General features: G+C 38.4%; 1 protein-coding gene across 1 annotated transcript in view; it reads left to right on the forward strand.

Moving 5' to 3' along the window:
- Positions 1–21,659, forward strand: part of ANO5 (anoctamin 5) — a 71,046-nt gene that overhangs the window by 35,184 nt on the left and 14,203 nt on the right. Inside the window, exons 11-15 of the mRNA XM_068977361.1 lie at positions 6,867–7,018; positions 9,041–9,115; positions 10,901–11,123; positions 14,960–15,129; positions 16,015–16,112. Coding sequence (XP_068833462.1) covers positions 6,867–7,018; positions 9,041–9,115; positions 10,901–11,123; positions 14,960–15,129; positions 16,015–16,112 — 718 coding nt within the window. The remainder of the gene's footprint in view (positions 1–6,866; positions 7,019–9,040; positions 9,116–10,900; positions 11,124–14,959; positions 15,130–16,014; positions 16,113–21,659) is intronic.

A 21,659-nucleotide genomic window follows, 5' to 3' on the forward strand; every position in this document is an offset into this window, starting at 1 on the left:
ATTTATCTTTTCGTTGATCTTTTCTGTTGTCTTTTGCCCCTATTTTGTTTATTTACACTCTGATCTTTGTTAGTTCCTTACTTCAACCACCTTTGCTTAGTTCTTTTTCTAGTTCCTTAAGGTCTAAAGTTGGCTTGTTTATTGTAGCTTATTCTTGTTTCTTAATGAAGACATTTATCCCTCTGAACTTCCCTCCTCGAACTGCCTCTGGTATATCTCATAAGTTTTTGGGTATTGTATGTCTAGTTTTATTTGTCTCAAGATACTTGTTGATTTCTCTTTTCATTTTCCTAAGGCACATTGTTTGTTCAGTAGCATGCCCTTTATTCTCCATATATTTGTGAATTTCCAGTTTTTATTTTTCATATAATTCTAGTTTTATACCATTGTGGTCAGAAAAGATACTTGATATGATTTCAAACTTTTGAAATCTATTGGCTTGTTTTGTGATGGCAATATATGACCTTTTCTGGAGAACATTCCATGTGCACTTAGAAGAATATTTATCCTGCTACTGTTGGATGGAATGCACTGTAAGTGCCTGTTAAGTCCTTTTAGCTTAACAGTAAAAGTAATTTAGTGAAAAAGTAATTGCAATTTTGGACAGTGAATTTTAAATCATTATAACTAGGTTCAAACATGTCTTTATTAATCAAATAGGAACCATTACAATCAACACATTTTTGCCAACAAGAAATAAGATTGTTTATTTCTGTAGTGTAAAAACTCATGATTCAGATCATTTTTGCCAACAAGAAATAAGATTGTTTATTCCTGTAGTGTAAAAACTCATGATTCAGATTTTGATGAACTCTTGGAAAGCATTTTCTACCTCCTGATGGTTATGGAAGCATTTTGCCTGCAAAAAGTTGTTGAGATGCTTGAAGAAGTGATAGTCAGTTGGCGAGAGGTCAGGTGAATATGGCGGATGAGAGAAAACTTCATAGCCTTATTTGTTCAACTTTTGAAGGGTTGGTTGTGTCACATTCAGTCAAGCATTGTCATGGAGAAGAACTGGCCTTTTTCTGTTGACCAATACTGGCTGCAAGTGTAGTATTTGGTGCATCTCATCGATTTGCTGAGCATAATTCTCAGATATAATGGTCTCTCTGGGATTCATAAAGCTGTACTGGATCAGATGGGCAGCAGACCACCAAACAGTGACCATGACTTTTTTTTTGGTGTAAGCTTGGCTTCGGGAAGTGCTTTGGTGCTTCTTCTCAGAGCAGTCACTGAGTTGTACAAAATTCGCTTTTTGTCACATGTCGCAATCTGATTGAGAAATGGTTCATTCTTGTTGCATAGAACAAGAGAAGATGACACTTCAAAATGACAATTTTTCTGATTTGTGGTCAGCTCATGAGGCACCCACTTATAAAACTTTTTCACCTTTCCAGTTTGCTTCAAATGCCAAACAACTGAAGAATGGTGGGCTTGAGTTCTTTGCAACAATTTTGTTAATTGTTTTGTAATTCCTTTGTTCCTTTCTTCCTCTATTGCCTTCTTCTTTGTGGGTATGATAATTGTCTGTAATGTTATGCTCAGATTCCTTTATCTTTTGCATGTCTTTTATGGGTTTTTGCTCTGTGATTACAAAGGGGTAAAACATTTTGTAATTATATCATTCTATTGCAAGCTAAGACAAATTAATTTGAAATACATATAAAGCTCTATAATTTTACTTTCTGTCCTGTTTTATGTTTTGATGTTGCAGTTTATATCTTTTTAGTGTATCCTTTAACAATTATTTTATATATGTATATATATAATATATAACCAATTATTATAGTTATACAATTTTATTGTAGTTAGAGTTATTTTTACTACTTTTGCCTTTTAACCTTCATAATAGATTTACAAGTGATTTACCCACCACCATTGTAACATTAGAGTATTTTAAATTTAATTATATATCTACCTTTACCAGTGACATTCATACTTTCATATGTTTTCATTTTAGTTTAAAGAGGTCCCTTTAACATTTCTTCAAAAGCCACTCTAATTGTGATAAACTTTCCACTTTTACTTGTCTGGAAAACTTTCTAGGTAGAATATTCTGGGTCCTCAGGTTTTGTTTTGTTTTGTTTTGTTTTTTCCCAGTATTTAAACTCTGTGCTGCTCCCTTCTGGTCTGCTAAAAGTCTTATAAGTGTTGCCTTGTACATAACTTGGTTTACTCTTCCTGCTTATAAAATTCTCTCTTTTTCTTTAACTTGTGAAGTTTTCATTATAATGTGTCTCAGTGTGTTTCTCTTTGTTTTCATCTTTTTTTGGAACTCACTGGGTTTCCTAAATCTGATATTTTTTTCCCCCTATGTTAAGAGAAGTTTTTACCCATTATTTGAATATGTTCTCTCTCTTTTCTCTTTCTGGGACCTCCTCTAATGCAAATGTTTGTCTGCCTGACATTGTCCCATAAATCCTTTAAGCTAACTTCACTTTTTAAAAATCATTTTCCATTTTTATTTAATTCATTTTTGCTCCTCTGACTGGATGAATTCTACTTCCCTTTCTTGGAATTGGCTGATTCTTTCTCAGTTTGATCTAGTAAGCTGCCAAACACTTCTGTTGAATTTTGCCATAAAATTCTTGTGTTCTTCAGCTCTGTTTAATGCTCTTGATAATACTCTTGATTTTTGTTTCCTACTTTCTTAAATTTTCTGTCTCTGTTCACAGTCTCACTTTATTCATGCATTGTCCTCTGTACCTGGGTAAGCAGGTTTGTGACCCTTATTTCAAACTCTTTGTCAAGTAAATCACTTGTCTTCATTTCATTAAAGTCTTTTTCTGAAGTTTGTTTGTCTTGTTCTTTTTCTTGGAACCTATTCCTCTGTTTTTTCATTTAGCTTGCCTCTTTGTGTTGATTTCGGTGCATTAGGTAAAATAACTACCTCTCCTAGCATTAAAAGTGTGGCTTGTGATTGGCCAAGCTGCCTTCTTTATTCTCAGTGGCTCCCAGTATTTGGGGCTGTGCCAAGACCCATCAGGGTCCCAAATGGGAAGATCTCAGTCAGCACCTGGATGCAGGCTGTTTAGAAGGTGGACCCTAAGGCAGCAGCTTTTAAAGTTTGCAAGTTAATCTCTTTCAAGGAAATATTGGAAGATGGGTGTTTGTGTCTGCTGCTTCTGATTTAGCCCTGGGCAGAAAACCAGTCAGAAACTGTTTGTTTGCTACAGCAATCAAAACAGTATGGTATTGACATAAAGATGGACATGTAGATCAATGAAACAGAATGGAGTCCAGAAATAAATCCCTTTGTGTATGATTAACTAATTTTCAGCAGGATTTCCAAGAAAGCAAAATGAAGAAAGTATAGTCTTCCAGTGGTGCTGAGAAAACTGGATATTGACATGCAAAAGAATGACATTAGATCCTTATCTTTGTCAGCTGAAAAAAATTCACAACCTAAAAGTTGAGAATTATTTTTCATTTAACAGACTTTCTGAGGACTTCAAGCCTGGGAGGCAGACTCTCAGATAGCTCTGAGTGACTGCTCCAGAGAGATAAGGAAGGAACCAGGGTAAAAAGGAGTTTTGCAAGAAAGACCAGGTAGTTGGTACATCAAAAGATTACTGTTATTAAAGAAAGCTATATATATCGAATTAGTGAATTTAGCACTTTTCTTGGAGAAGGCAATGGCAACCCACTCCAGTACTCTTGCCTGGAAAATTGCATGGACAGAGGAGCCTGGTAGCCTGCAGTCCATGGGGTAGTTAAGAATCAGTCACAACTGAGCGGCTTCACTTTCACTTTTCAGTTTCATGCATTGGAGAAGGAAATGGCAACCCACTCCAGTGTTGTTGCCTGGAGAATCCCAGGGACAGGGGAGCCTGGTGGGCTGCCGTTTATGGGGTCGCACAGAGACGGACATGACTGAAGTAACTTAGCAGCAGCAGCACTTTGCTATATATGGGAAGATGCAAGAGTTTGGATTCACTGAAATCATTCCTTTGACATGCACCTTAGCTCTCTTGTCCGGTGACTCAGCTGGTAAAGAACCCACCTACCAATGCAGAAAAAAATAAGAGATGTGGGTTCGATTCCTGGGTTGGGAAGATCCACTGGAGAAGGAAATGGCAACATGCTCCAGTATTCTTACCTGGAAAATTCCATGGACAGAGGACCCTGGTAGGCTACAGTCCACAGGGTGGCAAAGAGTCAGACACAACTGAGTTGTGCATGTACACTCATTGCTTCGGTTCGCTTCTTAACTCTATAGTAGTCAGCATTCTGTTCTTTCCTGTCCTGAGTTTGCTCAAGGCTCATCACCTGGATGGTTGTAGTGGCTTGATGGCAGAAATATCCTTTGTTTACTGATGTGACAGACAACATTTTTCATTTGCATTTTGTGTGCTTGCGTGCCAAGTTGCTTCAGTCATGTCAGACTCTTTGTGACCCCATGGACTGTAGCCCATCAGGCTCCTCTGTCCATGGGATTCTCCAGGCAAGAATACTGGGGCAGGTTGCCATGCCCTCCTCCAGGGGATCTTCCTGACCCAGGCACTGAACCCATGTTTCTTACATCTTCTGCGTTGGCAGACAGGTTCTTTACTACTAACACCACCTGGAAAGCCCCTCATTCACATCTTATACCATCACAAAAGTCAATTCAAAATGGATTAGACTTAAACATAAGACCTGAAAGAGTAAAACTCCTAGAAGAAAACATAAGGAAAATCTTTATCACGTTGGGCTTGGAAATGATTTCATGCAGATGACACCAAAGTCCAGGCAACAGAAACAAACAAAATAAGCCAGAGTACATCAAACTAAAACACTTCTGAAGAGCAGAGATAACAATCAGCAGAATGCAAAGGCAACCCATGGAAAGGCAAAAAATATTTGCAAACCATGTTTCTGATAGGGGGTTTAGTTCAGTTCAGTCACTCAGTCGTGTCCGACTCTTTGCGACCCCATGAATCTCAGCACGCCAGGTATCCCTGTCCATCACCATCTCCTGGAGTTCACTCAGACTCACGTCCATTGAGTAATCTCTAATATGTATGAGGAACTCCTGTAGCTCATAGTAGCTCAATAGTAGGAACTCCTGTAGCTCAACAGTAAGAAAGAAAAAAAGAGAATAACCTGATTTAAAAATGGACAAAGAACTTGCCTAGGCATTTCTCCAAAGAAGTTATACAAATGACCAACAGATAACATGAAAAAAAAAAAAAACTTAATGTCTAGTTCTTAGTTCAGTTCAGTCGCTCAGTCATGTCCGACTCTGCGACCCCATGAATCACAGCACGCCAGGCCTCCCTGTCCATCACCAACTCCCAGAGTTCACTCAGACTCACATCCATCGAGTCAGTGATGCCATCCAGCCATCCCATCCTCTGTCATCCCCTTCTCCTCCTGCCCGCAATCCCTCCCAGCATCAGAGTCTTTTCCAATGAGTCAACTCTTTGCATGAGGTGGGCAAAGTACTGGAGTTTCAGCTTTAGCATCATTCCTTCCAAAGAAATCTCGGGGCTGATCTCCTTCAGAATGGACTGGTTGGATCTCCTTGCAGTCCAGGGAAATGCAAATCAAACCACAATGATATGGTATCTCATACCTGTCAGGATGACTGTTACCAAAATTAAAAAAAAAAAGGCATGTTAATGAGGATGTTGAGAATTACAATGAACTCCTGTATACTATGGATGGGAGTGCTAAATGTTACAACTGGAAAACAGTGTGGAAGTTCCTCAAAAATTAAAAGTAGAACTGCCATGTGATGCAGCAATCCCAATTCTGGGTATTTACCCAAAATAATTGAAATCAGGATCTCAAAGAGATGTTAGCATTCCCACATTCACTGCGACACTCTCTATTAGTACATTAACCAAGGTGTGGAGTGGAAACAGCCTAAATGTCCACTGATATACAAATGATTAAAGAAACTGCTGTGTGTATGTCTTTGGTATATTCATATATATATACACATATATATAAACCAGTTACATCTATGCCTTAGGGTTCTAAGAGTTTCTGGGGGTGCTGATCATGTTTGTGTGCTTTTCTGTAAATATATTATTCTTTAAGTGATAGTTTATTTTAAAACCTATATATATTGTATATTATACTATATATAATAATACATATTATATATAGTATATGTGCATATAGTATATGCATATATACTCTATAGTATATATGTATAATATATACATTATGCACCAGGTGCTTCCCTGGTGGCTCAGACGGTAAAGTGTCTGCTGGCAGTGCAGGAGACCCGGGTTCGATCCCTGGGTCAGGAAGATCCCCTGGAGAAGGAAATGGCAATCCACTCCAGTACACTTGCCTGGAAAATTCCATAGCCAGAGGAGCCTGGTGAGCTACAGTCCATGGGGTCGCAAAGAGTCGGACACGACTGAGCGACTTCACTTTCATGTACAGAGAGAGACAGACCAACAGATGTAGACAGAGGAGAGAAGCACAGAGGCACAAAGAAAGATACTGTGCTGTGAAACGGCTCTTGTATTTTCCTTAAATTTTCCTAAGCCTGAGAGAGTGGTACTGTTGCTTGAATGATTTCAGTAAAATACATGTAAACAAAATCAAGGTGATAGTGAAATGTCACATTCAAATATTATTTCAAGTTATCTGAATGAAGAGAGAATAGTGTGCCTAAAAAATTTTTTCTATGTTTATCTAAGAAACTAGTTTGTATTTATATATAGAGTTATTTCAATACTATTTTTTAGTAGTATACTAAAATTCATAGTATTATAATTTTATCATCAAACATAATAGTAACAGAATAACCATCATACAACCAAAATGATTTTTCTAAAGGAAAGAAAACCCAGTTACTGACTTCTTATTCATTTATTGTGCCATCTCCTTATTATATTTGTTTTTATATATTTCTTTGCCCATAGTCACATTGTTTTTGGAGTTTTGGAAGCGACGACAAGCCAGACTGGAATATGAGTGGGACCTGGTAGACTTTGAAGAAGAGCAGCAGCAGCTCCAGCTAAGACCTGAATTTGAAGCTATGTGTACAAAAAGGAAACTGAATGCAGTGACTCAGGTATATTAGGAAGCTGAAATAGGCAGTGTATTTCAGTGGACACACTGCCTGTGGATGGCCTCTCAAATAATGATGTGCATTTTCATCTGCCGTTAAATATGAATATTCTCCAACATATAAATCACATAAACTTATTTACTTGATTCTAATATGCATTTTGAACACATGAAAAAGTAGGTAGAAAAGAGTAATGAGTCCCAGGATGGAGTCATCACCCAACTTCAATGATTATTAATCCATGGGCAATCCTTTTTCTTTTACACACCCAAACACCCCCTTCCCCTGCCCCCGCCACTAGATTGAGCATGCGTGCGTGTGTGCTAAGTCACTTCAGCCATGTCTAACTCTGTGTGATCCTGTGGACTGTAGCCCACCAGGCTCCTCTGTCCATGAGATTTTCTAGGCAAGAATACTGGAGTAGGTTGCCATGCCCTCCTCCAGGGGATCTTCCCAACTCAGGAATCGAACCTGCATCTCCTGTGTCTCCCGCATTGGCAGGCAGGTTCTTTACCGCTATTGCCACCTGCAATTATTTTGAAGCAGATCCAAGCCATCATACATAAAATACCTAGTTTTAATGCTAAGTGGAATAAAATGAAATGGAAAATAGTGTGTTGTGGACTTTATATGTAAATTTATATATATATATATGAAACACCCACACATATATGGAAATGATACTAAGTTAATGTGTGAAAATTTAAATGGTATTGTATTAAGGTAATGAGCTTATGATTGATTGCTTTATTAGACCAAAGTTTATCCATCTAGACCATACTAATTGACTGTAATGGGAAGATAATTGCACTGGTGTCTAGAAAGGAAAGTCTAGATTTAGGGATAACTGGCAAACTGGCTGTATGTTGTTAACTGAGTTTTTTGACTTCTTGTTATCTTATTTTAGTTTCATGTGAAAATGAAAGGTACTTGGTAACTTTCGGCTGCATATTCTTAGAGTTCTTACCTTGCCATACTCTATAATCGCCATGTTACCTGATGATGTTAAACGGAGACTAGAAAGCCTCTAAAATCTCTTCAGTACAATTCCCTACTCTGTGCAGGACACTATTCTTATGTATAACACTCAAACTCCTCACAGTTCAGGCATTCACTAAAGATTTATTAAATTGCATTGAAACAATACAAAAAATTCAGTAAATGAATGAAGAGAAAAATCACCTCAGAAAATATATTAATAATTTGAAATTAATTGAAATATATTAAAAGAAATATTTCCTAATAATGATTTGATGTATATCTGTTCATACTTCATGGGATAGAAAAAGAATATAAAAGCAGTTCAGCTGGCTTTGCCAAAAACTATTGACCTAAAACCAAAATGTATTGAATGTTTACATTTGAAACCAGTTAAAAAAACATATGTATTAGTTCACTGTGAATCATCTACTTCACTTAGCTTTAATGGTTTTGAAATGAGGTTTTTAACCTCATTGCAGTACTCCTTCAGTCGTTAAGCACAACCTAACCTCTTACATTTGAGTCTGTTAGGGACATGCACATGCATGCATGAAAACCCACACAAGTATACACGCAAATATGCACACACATACAAACACACAAACATTGGAGACACACATGTACATCATCAGATGTATGCACACACATCCTGACGTTCAGGAGCGCTCTTGGGCAGCGTGCCCAATTCAGTTTAACTCAATTAGAAAATTTTAACGTCATTAAAGCATATCTACCTGAGCAGCAGCCTTCAGGTTTTGGGTTTGTTTTTCCTGTCTATGTTGCTCTGAATACCACTAGAATTCAACACTCAGGAAATAATGTATATCTTATAAGTCTTATCATTTGTAGAATATTCCATCTAGGAGCCCTAAAGGTTTCTACCTAAATGTAAGGAACCGCTACTAGAATGTAGCTTTCCATGAGCTACGGTGAAGCCACTGATTCAGAGCTACCTGAACTGGGCTTTGTGATTTTGACTACTGCTTGGAATCCCAACTTTGAGGGTAGATTTTTAATTTTGCTGTGATTTCTTCAAAATTACAGGAGATGGAACCTTACTTGCCTCTATATAGCCGTCTTCCATGGTACATTTTATCAGGAGTCACAGTGACATTATGGGTGAGCATTCTTTAAAACTGTTGTGATCTATTTGATTTCAAATCATATTGGGGTTACTTCAACAGTTTCATCTGCTATGGCCTGTGTCCCTCTCTTCCCTCCCCCTCCACGGTATTTTGTTTTTATCTTGAATGGAGCACTTACATAAAATAAACTGTAATTTACATGGATGTGTCATAATTAAAACTTGGAAAAAGAGTTGTGGGGAGAGAGAGGTGCTTTATATTAAAGCCTATTCCTCCTCCTCCCCCAGCTCTTTGTTAATCTGGTGATAACTTGAAATCAGAACAGTATAATAAACAATTTGATTACAGGCTATTTGGTTAGTTTTTTTAAAAAAATATTAATTTGTCTTTATACCCATCTAGAGTATCTATAAAGTACCATTAAGGTTCATTCTCTTGCCAAAATAATGGAAGAAAATGTTACATCTTCTACTTAAAGAATTTAATTAGTATATCCCATTGTTAGGGAGTCAGATTTTCTCCATGCCTTTTACCTAATAGCTTCCTCCATCTTCATAATCTATTTCCTGCCTTCCCTTTCCAAATCTATGCCCTCTTACAGTTGACCTTTAATTTTAGGAAATAAAGTTACCCTCTGAGATGTTAGCCTGTTGAAGTATAAATAATTTGCAACTGTAGACTATTGATTAACCTCACTACTCCATGTTGTCCCATAATTTTTTTAATCTTTAACCTTTTTCATTTAAAGGCATTGGTTTTTCTATTTAAATGTGTATTTTCCTAGATGATATAACAATCATTTTTGGAGAGATGATAGAATTAAAAGGGGTTATAATCAATTGGGGACACTAAATGAAAAATATTTTAGAGTGTGGTAAGATCACTGTCATTTATTTCTAGTACTCATTTAATTTTATTCAGTTCCTCAACTTTCTCAATAAAATTCTCCAATCATTGTTATAAAGATCTTTGTGATTTTGCAGTATGGGAAGGTATAAAATTTATACTATACAAATATCTAAACTACCAGGCATATCAGACTGCTAACGGCAATATTGTAAGGGGAAATAAAATTGAATTTTTAAACATATTTTTCTTGAGAAAGTATGAATCTTCACAATACATATTTAACTAAAGCAGAGGTTACCAAACATTTGCTGTAAAGGATATATTATAGATTTTGTGGGCCACAAATAGTCTCTTACACATAATTGTCTTCTTCTTTATAATCTTTTAAAAATGCAAAAAAAGGAAAAATCTTAGAGGGCTACCCAGGAACAGGTAAGGCCACAGTCAGATGCTGGCTTGCTGGCTAATTTTCCAACTTGTTCAAGAGGGTGGACTTAGAGGATGAGCAGTGAGCACTTTTCTATTTTCTACTTACTCAGCTGCTACCATATGCCTTATCTCTAACCTTTTTACTTTCCTAGTTTTCATCTCCTGTCATTTATACCATCTACAGTGAGAGGGGGCTTCCTTGGTGGCTCAGTGGTAAAGAATCCGCCTGCCAAACAGGAGATGTGGGTTTGATCCCTGGGTCAGGAAGATCCCCTGGAGAAGGAAATGGCAACCCAGTATTCTTGCCTGGGAAATCCCATGGACAGAGGAGCCTGGTGGGCTACAATCTATGAGATGGCAAGAGCTGAACATAACTGAGCAACCAAACAACAAGAGTAGTAAGAGGAACTGGCCTGGCTTGCTCTCCACGTCAGATCTGCTAAACTTAACACATGAGCTGAAGAGAAGAGTATGTTTCAGCTGTGTATGCATCGCACAGATACAGAGACCAGAGTGACCAGTTTTTGTTTCCCTTCCCCAGATGGCTCTGGTTGTCGCGTGTATGGTAGCTGTGATTGTATACCGCCTGTCAGTCTTTGCTACGTTTGCTAGCTTCATGGAAAGTGAAGCATCCTTAAAGCATGTCAAAAGTTTCCTCACTCCGCAGATAACCACATCTCTCTCTGGATCGTGCTTGAACTTTATTGTCATCTTGATCTTGAATTTCTTTTATGAAAAGATATCTGCCTGGATTACAAAAATGGGTAAGCTGGCCAAATCATTAGTATGACTCTGAAAAAGAATTCCTACCAATGTTACACCTTCATTCTGGATCAGCCCCCAGGGAGTTCACTTTTCAAAGCACATTTCAAGACAGTTTTGCTCTACAGGTAGACATGTAGCCTGGTACTTCAGAATTCCCTAATAGCTACATTCAGGCCTATTATAATGGAAGCAGGAAGAAGAACTAAAAGGAATTAGGCCTCTGTAGATCTTCTTTGCATATTCTTGCCTTAATCCTTCCTTGATGGGATTAATTGAAGCCTAAATAAAATCCTCACACATTTCTCAAGACACAGATAATTTTTATTTCTTGTATATGGTTTTTGCAAGGTGTTGAATTTTGAAAGCCTCTTGTCAGAAAAGCAGATCAATCAGGTCCTCCTGAATAAATCTAAAAGGTAGTGCTTTTCTTTTCAGTTGGCATGTCATAAGACCTGGATTATGTTCTTGTGAAAATTTCTCCTAAAGCCATGAGGGATGGTGAAGAGGTCCCAGGTGGAATGGGAGGTTCAGTTGGAGAGAGTAGCACAGTTTTTTCCTGCCCTTGCCCCCAGCAAGCTGGAGATGAGATCAGAGACTTAGCACCTGCCTCAGCTTCTTCTGTGACTGTACTCTCCAAGAGCTTCTGCCTCTTCTCGAAATCTGTGCACTGTCATTAGACCAATGTTAACCGAAAAGGCAGCACAGTATTTACTCAGCACTAGGGTAAATACTGGAGAAGGAAATAGCAACCCACTCCAGTATCCTTGCCTGGAGAACCCCATGGACAGATGAGTTTGGTGGGCTGTTGTCCATGGGGTCCCACAGAGTCGGACATGACTGAAGCGACTTTAGCATGCATGCATGCATTGGAGAAGGAAATGGCAACCCACTCCAGTATTCTTGCCTGGAGAATCCCAGGGACAGAGGAGCCTTGTGGGCTGCTGTCTATGCGGTCGCACAGAGTTGGACACTACTGAAGCAACTTAGCAGCAGCAGCAGCAGGGTAAACACTGGGAAGTCTCTTCCATTAAATATTCTTTCAAATTTGGAGTTTGCAACAGTATGTGTGTGTGTATGTGTGTATACATATATATATGTGTGTGTGTGTGTGTGTGTGTGTGTGTGTGTATGCACCTGAAACCCAGTTCAGTTCAGTACAGTCACTCAGTCGTGTCCGACTCTTTGCGACCCCATGAATTGCAGCACAGCAGGCCTCCCTGTCCATTACCAACTCCTGGAGTTCACTCAGACACGTCCATCGAGTCAGTGATGCCATCCAGCCATCTCATCCTCTGTAGTCCCCTTCTCCTCCTGCCCCCAATCCCTTCCAGCATCAGAGTCTTTTCCAATGAGTCAACTCTTCGCATGAGGTGGCTAAAGTACTGGAGCTTCATTTTAGCATCATTCCTTCTAAAAAAATCCCAGGGCTGACCTCCTTCAGAATGGACTGGTTGGATCTCCTTGCAGTCCAAGGGACCCTCAAGAGTGTTCTCCAACACCACAATTCAAAAGCATGAATTCTTCGGTGCTCAGCCTTCTTTACAGTCCAACTCTCACATACATACATGACCACAGGAAAAACCATAGCCTTGACTAGACGGACCCTAGTCAGCAAAGTAATGTCTCTGCTTTTGAATATACTATCTAGGTTGACCACAACTTTTCTTCCATGGAGTAAGTGTCTTTTAATTTCATGGCTGCAGTCACCATCTGCAGTGATTTTGGAGCCCCCAAAAATAAAGTCTGACACTGTTTCCACTGTTTCCCCATCTATATCCCATGAAGTGATGGGACCGGATGCCATTATCTTCGTTTTCTGAATGTTGAGCTTTAGGCCAACTTTTTCACTCCTCTTTCACTTTCATCAAGAGGCTTTTGAGTTCCTCTTCACTTTCTGCCATAAGGGTGGTGTCATCTGCATATCTGAGGTTATTGATATTTCTCCTGGCAATCTTGATTCCAGCTTGTGTTTCTTCCAGTCCAGCGTTTCTCATGATGTACTCTGCATAGAAGTTAAATAAGCAGGGTGACAATATACAGCCTTGATGTACCCCCTTTCCTATTTGGAACCAGTCTGCTGTTCCATGTCTAGTTCTAACTGCTGCTTCCTGACCTGCATACAGATTTCTCAAGGGGCAGGTCAGGTGGTCTGGTATTCCCATCTCTTTCAGAATTTTCCACAGTTGATTGTGATCCACACAGTCAAAGGCTTTGGCATAGTCAATAAAGCAGAAGTAGGTGTTTTTCTGGAACTCTCTTGCTTTTTCCATGATCCAGCGGATGTTGGCAATTTGATTTCTGGTTCCTCTGCCTTTTCTAAAACCAGCTTGAACATCAGGGAGTTTAAGGTTCACGTATTGCTGAAGCCTGGCTTGGAGAATTTTGAGCGTTACTTTACTAGCATGTGAGATGAGTGCAATTGTGCGGTAGTTTGAACATTCTTTGGCATTGCCTTTCTTTGGGATTGGAATGAAAACTGACCTTTTCCAGTCCTGTGGCCACTGCTGAGTTTTCCAAATTTGCTGGCATATTGAGTACAGCACTTTCACAGCATCATCTTTCAGGATTTGAAACAGCTCAACTGGAATTCCATCACCTCCACCAGCTTTGTTCATAGTGATGCTTTCTAAGGCCCACTTGATCTCACATTCCAAGATGTCTGGCTCTAGATCAGTGATCACACCATCATGATTATCTGGGTCGTGAAGATCTTTTTTGTGCAGTTCTTCTGTGTATTCTTGCCACCTCTTCTTAATATCTTCTGCTTCTGTTAGATCCAGACCATTTCTGTCCTTTATCGAGCCCATCTTTGCATGAAATGTAAAAACCCAAGCACCTAAAAATACCTTAGCTTTCATCACTGAGCAAAATCACCTGTACTCACATTAGAGATTTTGTAGGAATGCAACTAAATTTTAGTAAAGTTGAGGAGTTATCTGTGTCTTCAGAATATGTGTTACCATTTCCATGTTGCTGAACATGTCCTGGTTTTGGCTGGATCAGCTCATACCCTTGGAAGATATCATCTCAGAAAAACATGGTCCCTTACTCTTTCATGGCTTATGCTGTTCTCCTGTGGTGTGAAGAGACTCTTAACTTTTTCTTATCTTTGGAGTTCATTAAGCAATAGATCATGATCATCCACTTCCAATGAAGGAGATGGGAAATGTGTACTATTGCTGCCACTGTTTACATGACATTATTTTAAAAATTGATAAACCCATTTAATTCATGAGAGGGAAGCACAAATCAATGTGGAAATCACCCTCTGCCCTTTATATGATTTACTTTGTTTAAACTGGGTTGGAAACAGACAAGAGAGATCTGAAATATTTACAGGCTATCATGTAGTGATATGGAGACGAAATGGCAACCCACTCCAGTACTCTTGCCTGGAGAATCCCTTGGACAAAGGAGCCTGGTGGGCTACAGTCCCTGGGGTTGCAGAGTTGGACAGGACTGAGTGACTCACACACACACACACACAGATATCCTGGGAATCATGGGGATGAGCAGGAGGCGCTTCAGTTTGATAAGGGTTTGAATTCCGTATTCTAACTTTGTGGCCCTAGGCAAGTATTTCACCCCTCTACACATACTAATGATGGCTTCTCAGGCTTCTCTGGTGATGAGATTAATGCAATGCTGGTCCTAGAAAGCTTAGTACACATCCATAGCTAGTTAGTATTGGTCAGTTATGAACTGAGTGGGGAGCATTTCAATAGACTCTGAGTAATATAACTAGCTATCCACCTGTCCCAGGGAGTAAAACACTTTATGAAGAAACAGGAAGGTGTGATATTAAACCTTGTTGCTGTTGTTTGTTTTTTCTCAGAAATTCCTCGGACTCACCAGGAGTATGAGAGCAGTCTTACCTTGAAAATGTTCCTGTTTCAGTTTGTAAATTACTATTCATCCTGCTTCTACGTAGCTTTCTTTAAAGGGAAGTTTGTCGGATATCCCGGAAAATACACGTATTTGTTTGGTGTGTGGAGAAGTGAAGAGGTAAGAGTTCTCTAGAGGGGTGATGTTTATGGCTTCAGTAACTCATTGTTAATCCAGTACCTTTTGGTGTGCCCCATAGTTACTCAAATTTTATCAAGTTTCAAGAAAAGTCTAAGATACTGACTCTGTCCATGGAGCATATTGGTCTTAGAATCCTGCTATCTGATAGACTCTCCAGTTTATTTGGGGAAAGAAAGTTATATTGTACCTATTGTTTGATATAAAATATGAGCTATGAACTGGAATAAGTAAGTTCTATATTCCTGAAGGCTTCCAGCAAAGGATGAATGATAACTTCCTAGAGGTACAGCAGAAAGGGCTCCCCACATGGGTGTAGAATTAGACCAGCTCAGTCATTTCCAAATCTGGCTTGCAACCAGATCACATGAAGAAAATAACAACTTCCAGCCCTAACACAGATAGAAAGATTCAGAATTTTCTAAGAATAAGGCCCAGAAAAGTGTTTTGTGTTTTTTAATTAACATATTTCACAGCTGAATCTACTAGCTTCCCTTAGTAGCTCTGCTGGTAAAGAATCTGCCTGCAGTTCAGGAGACCTGGATTTGATTCCTGGGTGAGGAAGATCCCCTGGAGAAGGAAATGGCAACCCACTTGAGTATTCTTGCCTGGGGAATCCCCATGGACAGAGGAGCCTGGCAGGCACAGTGCATGGGGTCTCAAGAGCTGGACACGACTTAGCGACTAAATTACCACCACCACCACTGTGATCATGCTTGAAACTTGGAACTAAATATCCCTTTGTATCATTTAATATCTGTTCCAATGCAAATCTTCAGATTCTCACCTTCTGGTTTGAGATTTCTTTTGTTGCAGAAGTCCACCTTTCATCATTCACTTAATTTTTCTCCTTTTTCTTCCTGCTAGTGTGATCCTGCAGGCTGTCTAGTAGAACTGACAACCCAGTTGACCATCATAATGACTGGGAAACAGATCTTCGGGAACATTAAAGAGGCCATTTATCCGTATGTATGACTTACAGGTTTTTGCTTGATTTAAGTAACCATGAGAGATTTCCTCTGAAAGAAGGTGGAATTCTTTGATTATCATGGTGCCTTTGTTAGCTAACGTCTAAGTCAACAGTAACAACAACAAAATATTCACTTTAAAAAAACTTTGTGTATTTTAATTGGAGGATAATTATAATATTGTGGTGGTTTTTACCATACATCGACATGAATCAGCCACGGGTGCACATGTTTCCCCCATCCTGAAATCCCCTCCCAGCTCCCTCCCCACCCCATCCCTCTGGATTGTCCCGGAGCATTGGCTTTGAGTGCCCTGCTTCATGCACTGAATTTGCATTGGTAATCTATTTTACATGGGGTAATATACATGTTCAATGCTATTCCACTTTTAATCAACAGTCAAATATATATAAAGGTAATACAGACTTTTAAATATGCATCTCTGTTTGCTTGAGTGAAGTTTAGGGAAAGATAATTATCCCTGTCTACTGTGAATATTTCACTGGGAAATCTAAGTGTTATATGCCCTGTAAATTATTCTACAGTTGCATTTTATTTCTCAAAATTACTAGAAGTCAAACTCTTTGAAGATATCTGTGTGTCATGGACACATCTGTTACTGAACCAAACTCGGGTCCACTTGCCTACCCGCAGTAAAGTCAATCTGCTGACACCGGATTGTGGTAAAGGAAAGTGTAGTGTTTATTGTTCAGTTCAGTTCAGTCGCTCAGTTGTGTCCAACTCTTTGTGACCCCACAAACCGCAGCACACCAGGCCTCCCTGTCCATTACCAACTCCCAGAGTCCCCTCAAACCCATGTCCATTGAGTCGGTAATGCCATCCAACCATCTCATCCTCTGTCGTCCCCTTTTCCTCCTGCCCTCAATCTTTCCCAGCATCAGGGTCTTTTCAAATGAATCAGCTCTTCACATGAGGTGGCCAAAGTATTGGAGTTTCAGCTTTAACATCAGTCCTTCCAATGAACACCCAGGACTGATTTCCTTTAGGATGGACTGGTTGGATCTCCTTACAGTCCAAGGGACTCTCAAGAGTCTCCTCCAACACCACAGTTCAAAAGCATCAATTCTTCAGTGCTCAGCTTTCTTTATAGTCCAACTCTCACATCCATACATGACCACTGGAAAAACCATAGCCTTGACAAGACAGACCTTTGTTGACAAAGTAATGTCTCTGCTTTTGAATATGCTGTCTAGGTTGGTCATAACTTTCCTTCCAAGGAGTAAGCATCTTTTAATTTCATGGCTGCAATCACCATCTGCAGTGATTTTGGAGCCCAGAAAAATAAAGTCAGCCACTGTTTCCATGGTTTCCCCATCTATTTTCCATGAAGTGATGGTATCAGATGCCATGATCTTCGTTTTCTGAATGTTGAGCTTTAAGCCAACTTTTTCACCTCTTTCCCTTTCATCAAGAGGCTCTTTAGTTCTTCTTCATTTTCTGCCATAAGAATGGTGTCGTCTGCATATCTGAGGTTTATTGTAATGTGCCATAAAATAGTCTGGGACAGCTAGTGCTGAAAAAGTTTGGACTCCTTGATGGGTTTCAGGAAAGCATTTTCAAAGTCTGGGTGACCTCGGTGGTGGTCATAGGATATGTGATCAACTTGTGCATAGTTCTCGGATTGGTTGATGGTGAGGTAACAGGGTGATGTCACACGGGTAAACATTATAAATCCTAAGGCTCCAGGAATCCTGGGGGTATATGCTTATAGTCATCAAGTAGTTAACATCTTCCATTTGGTGGAAGTTTTCATATCTGTAAAACAACTCAGGAAATGTGCCTCAGATAATATTATCTAATTCCTTCAAAGAGGAGCTAAAGCAGATGATATGGGAAGGAGTCTGTCCCAGGAAGGCTCCACAGGGTCCTGCTCAGTTATACATCTAGGCGTGAAAATCGGTTATGAATTAAATGCTGGCACATGAAGGGATCACTCTCTGTCCCCAAAGCATAGCAATAATGAATGCATTGTTTTAAAAAAAAAGAAGAAAGAAAGCAAACCAAAATGACAGTTGTAAGATGAAAATTCCCATGGATAAAAAGAGACAGAATTATAAGTCTGTAATATTGCCGGGCTCCGAGTTAGGAAATGACACTTTTGGAGTATTAACACGTATAGGATGAACCAGACTAAAAGTGGAACATTTAAGACAGGGGACTAGTCAGTTTACCAGCACTTACATCCAGGGACTGGGTTTATTCTTACTCATGAAAGATGATTGAAAGCACCCTCCCACTCTGCTCTCACCCACCCCAACAGTTTCACAGTACTCCTGGGGTGCTATTTCATGTGCCAACAAAGGAAGAACGTAGATGTTATCCTTTCAAACAGTATTTGATATACCGCATCCCTAATATTGCCACAGAGAAATAATGCCAAACAAATGCCAAGTTGTTATTTTAAATCCTAGCACTAGATTGAGAACCAGGAGGGTTCTCTAAACCAAATGAGGAAAATTAATATTCACAGAGAGGAAAGGGGACAGACAGGGCAGTAGAAGAAAAGAGAAACAAGTACATTTAAGCCTACAAACCAAAATTTGAAAAGTTAAATGAGATTTAATGCTACAAATGTCACTAACAAAATCATTTCTTAGAAAGTGAACTTACTCCAGGTGGAAGATTCTGACAGAGTCTAAAAATATAGAAGGAGGTGATATTGTCAATAAAAGGGATCAGGAAATACTTAAATATAGATATAAATAAGAACAAGTGAATATCAAAAAGAATCAGTTATTAATATATATAAGTGAAAAATCATACTTAAAGAAAAATCATACCTAAAAATCATACTTAAAATCATACTTAAAAATCATACTTAAAATCATACTTAAAGAGTACAATAAACAAAATCATACTTAAAATCATACTTAAAAATCATACTTAAAGAGTACAATAGATGGGATCCATTACAGACTGGACACAATTGAAGAGTAAATTAGTGAATTGGAAAACAGTACTGAGAAATTCCCACATTGTACAGTGGAACAGAGAGACAATGAGGTTAAAAAAATTAAAGTGGCAGGGGGGCTATATAAAGTGGCTTCCACAGTAATATGCTAGTAGTTTTGGGGGGGAAATGAATGAATAGTGGAGGGAAAAATTCTTTGAATAGGTAATTGCTGAAAATTTTCTGAAATGTATAAAAGCATAAGTTCCAGAAATGAAAACAAATCCAAAGTATGAAGCAAGATAATTTAAATTCATAATTAGATATGTTATGGCCAATACATAGAACATCAGAGATAAAAACATCTTAAAATCTTTCAGAAGAAAAAGGAATGCCACCTATATTCAACAGAGTTCTTACTAATAACATTATATGTAAAAGTATTCTCAAGATTCTTAGTGAAAAATAAGTTCACCTTAGATTTCTAGAAGCATTTTAATTATTATATAAAGTACAGGTGAAATAAAGACATCTTTAGACATGAAAAAAAAAGAGTTTACATTCATAGATCCTCATTGGAAGGACTACTGAAAGAAGAAATGAAGTATGGAATGGAAGAAACTGTCAGTACAGTGATCGATAGTTCAGAAAAATTAAGCCCTTTGATGCAAATCTTAAAAATGTGCAAAATTTGTATGCTGTAAAACCACAAATCCTGTTGAAAAAAATTACCTCTGTGTGAGTGGAGAGGATTATTGTGTTGATGGATTGGAAGATTCAGCTTAGTAAAGATGCCAGTTATCCCCCTAATTAATAAATATATCTGTTACTCCAATCAAAATATCAGCAGGATTTTAGTAGATACAGAGAAGCATATGCTCAAATTTATATTGAAGGCAAATGAACTAGAATGGTCAGAGCAAATTTGATAAAGAAGAATAAAGTTGGAGAAATTAACACTATTCAATATCTCTCAGTCGTGTCCAACTCTTTGCGACCCCATGGACTGTAGCACTCCAGGCTTCACTGTCCATGGTTTTAAGACTTAACTATAAAACCATATTCCTGGAGAAGGGAATGGCAACCCACTCGAGTACTCTTACCTGAAGAATCCCATGGAGGGAGGAGCCTGGTAGGCTACAGTCCATGGGGTCGCAGAGTCGGACACGACTGAGCGACTTCACTTTCACTTTATAAAACCATATTAATCAACTCTGGACTGGTGAAGGGATAGACATATAAACCAAATGGAACAGAGACTGAAGAAATAAATCCACACAAATATAGTTATTTTACTTTTGACAGAGGTTCAGAAACAATTCATTAAAGAAAACTCCTTTTTTTCAGTAGCTAGTGCTAGAACAACGGCATCCATATGCAAAATAACAGAACTCTATGTACTCTGACTCTTCATTCAAAAATTAACTCAAAAGGATCATAGATGATATAACCATTTTTCTTTTTTGGAAAAAGCAGGGACGTGATTACAGAATTCAAGATAATGGTTACTAATAGGTAATTAAGAGGTTTGTAATTAGAATGGAGCACATAGATGTGCTTCTGTGATTCCTGAAAAAATTCTTTCTTGAATTGGGTGGTCTCCTTTCCTTTGTGACTCCAGTTACATGCATGCCCATCTTGTTGGTATTGTCTCAAAAATCTCAGGGGTTCTCTTCCCTTTTTATCATTCCTTTTTTTCTTTGTATTTCAGTTCTGATATAAGCAGCATATAAGTGTTCCTTTTAATTAACAAATTTGACACGATGCTTTTATATTGCTTATTTGTTGATTTTTTCCAGTTTAGAGAGTATAAATAATATCTCATTTTGCTTTTATTTTGCATTTCCTCAATTAATAACATGAATAAGTCTTTTGACCATACAAATGAGATGCTGTTCAAGTTGTTTAATCATTTTTCTCCTTATCTGTTTATATTTTTTCTAATTGATTTATAGGAATACTCTATAACTTTGGTTACTGTGTTTTTGTTTGCTTGCTTTTTGGTTATATGTGCTGAAAGTACCTTATCCCAGCACAAGTTTTTCTAATAGTATCTTTAATCAGTTTCTCATCTTCAGTACTGTATACATTTTGGACCAGATATTCGTTTGCTGTTGGAAGCTCCCTTTGCATTGTAGGATGTTTAGCAGCATCCTTGAACTCTACCTACTAGATTCCAGTAGCCCACCTTTCCCCAGTTATGACAACCAGATACTTCAAATAATGTCCCATGTGGGCTAAATCACTTCCAGTCTGGAACCACTTCTGTAGATGGACAAAAGTCCATACTTTCAATATAGTAGAGTTTTTATCAACTCTTTCTTTAATGCTTTAGCTTTTTTTTTTTTTGGTGATTCTAAGTACTCTATTTATTTTTTCAATATAAATTTATTTATTTTAATTGGAGGTTAATTACTTTACAATATTGTATTGGTTTTGCCATACATCAACATGAATCTGCCACAGGTATACACGTGTTCCCCATCCTGAACCCCTCTCCCTCCTCCCTCCCCGTACCATCCCTCTGGGTCGTCCCAGTGCACCAGCCCCAAGCATCCAGTATCATGCATCGAACCTGGACTGGCTATTCATTTCATATATGATATTATACATGTTTCAATGTCATTCTCCCA

Source organism: Capricornis sumatraensis, chromosome 8 (assembly GCF_032405125.1).
Source record: "Capricornis sumatraensis isolate serow.1 chromosome 8, serow.2, whole genome shotgun sequence".
NCBI classification, from domain to species: Eukaryota; Metazoa; Chordata; class Mammalia; order Artiodactyla; family Bovidae; genus Capricornis; species Capricornis sumatraensis.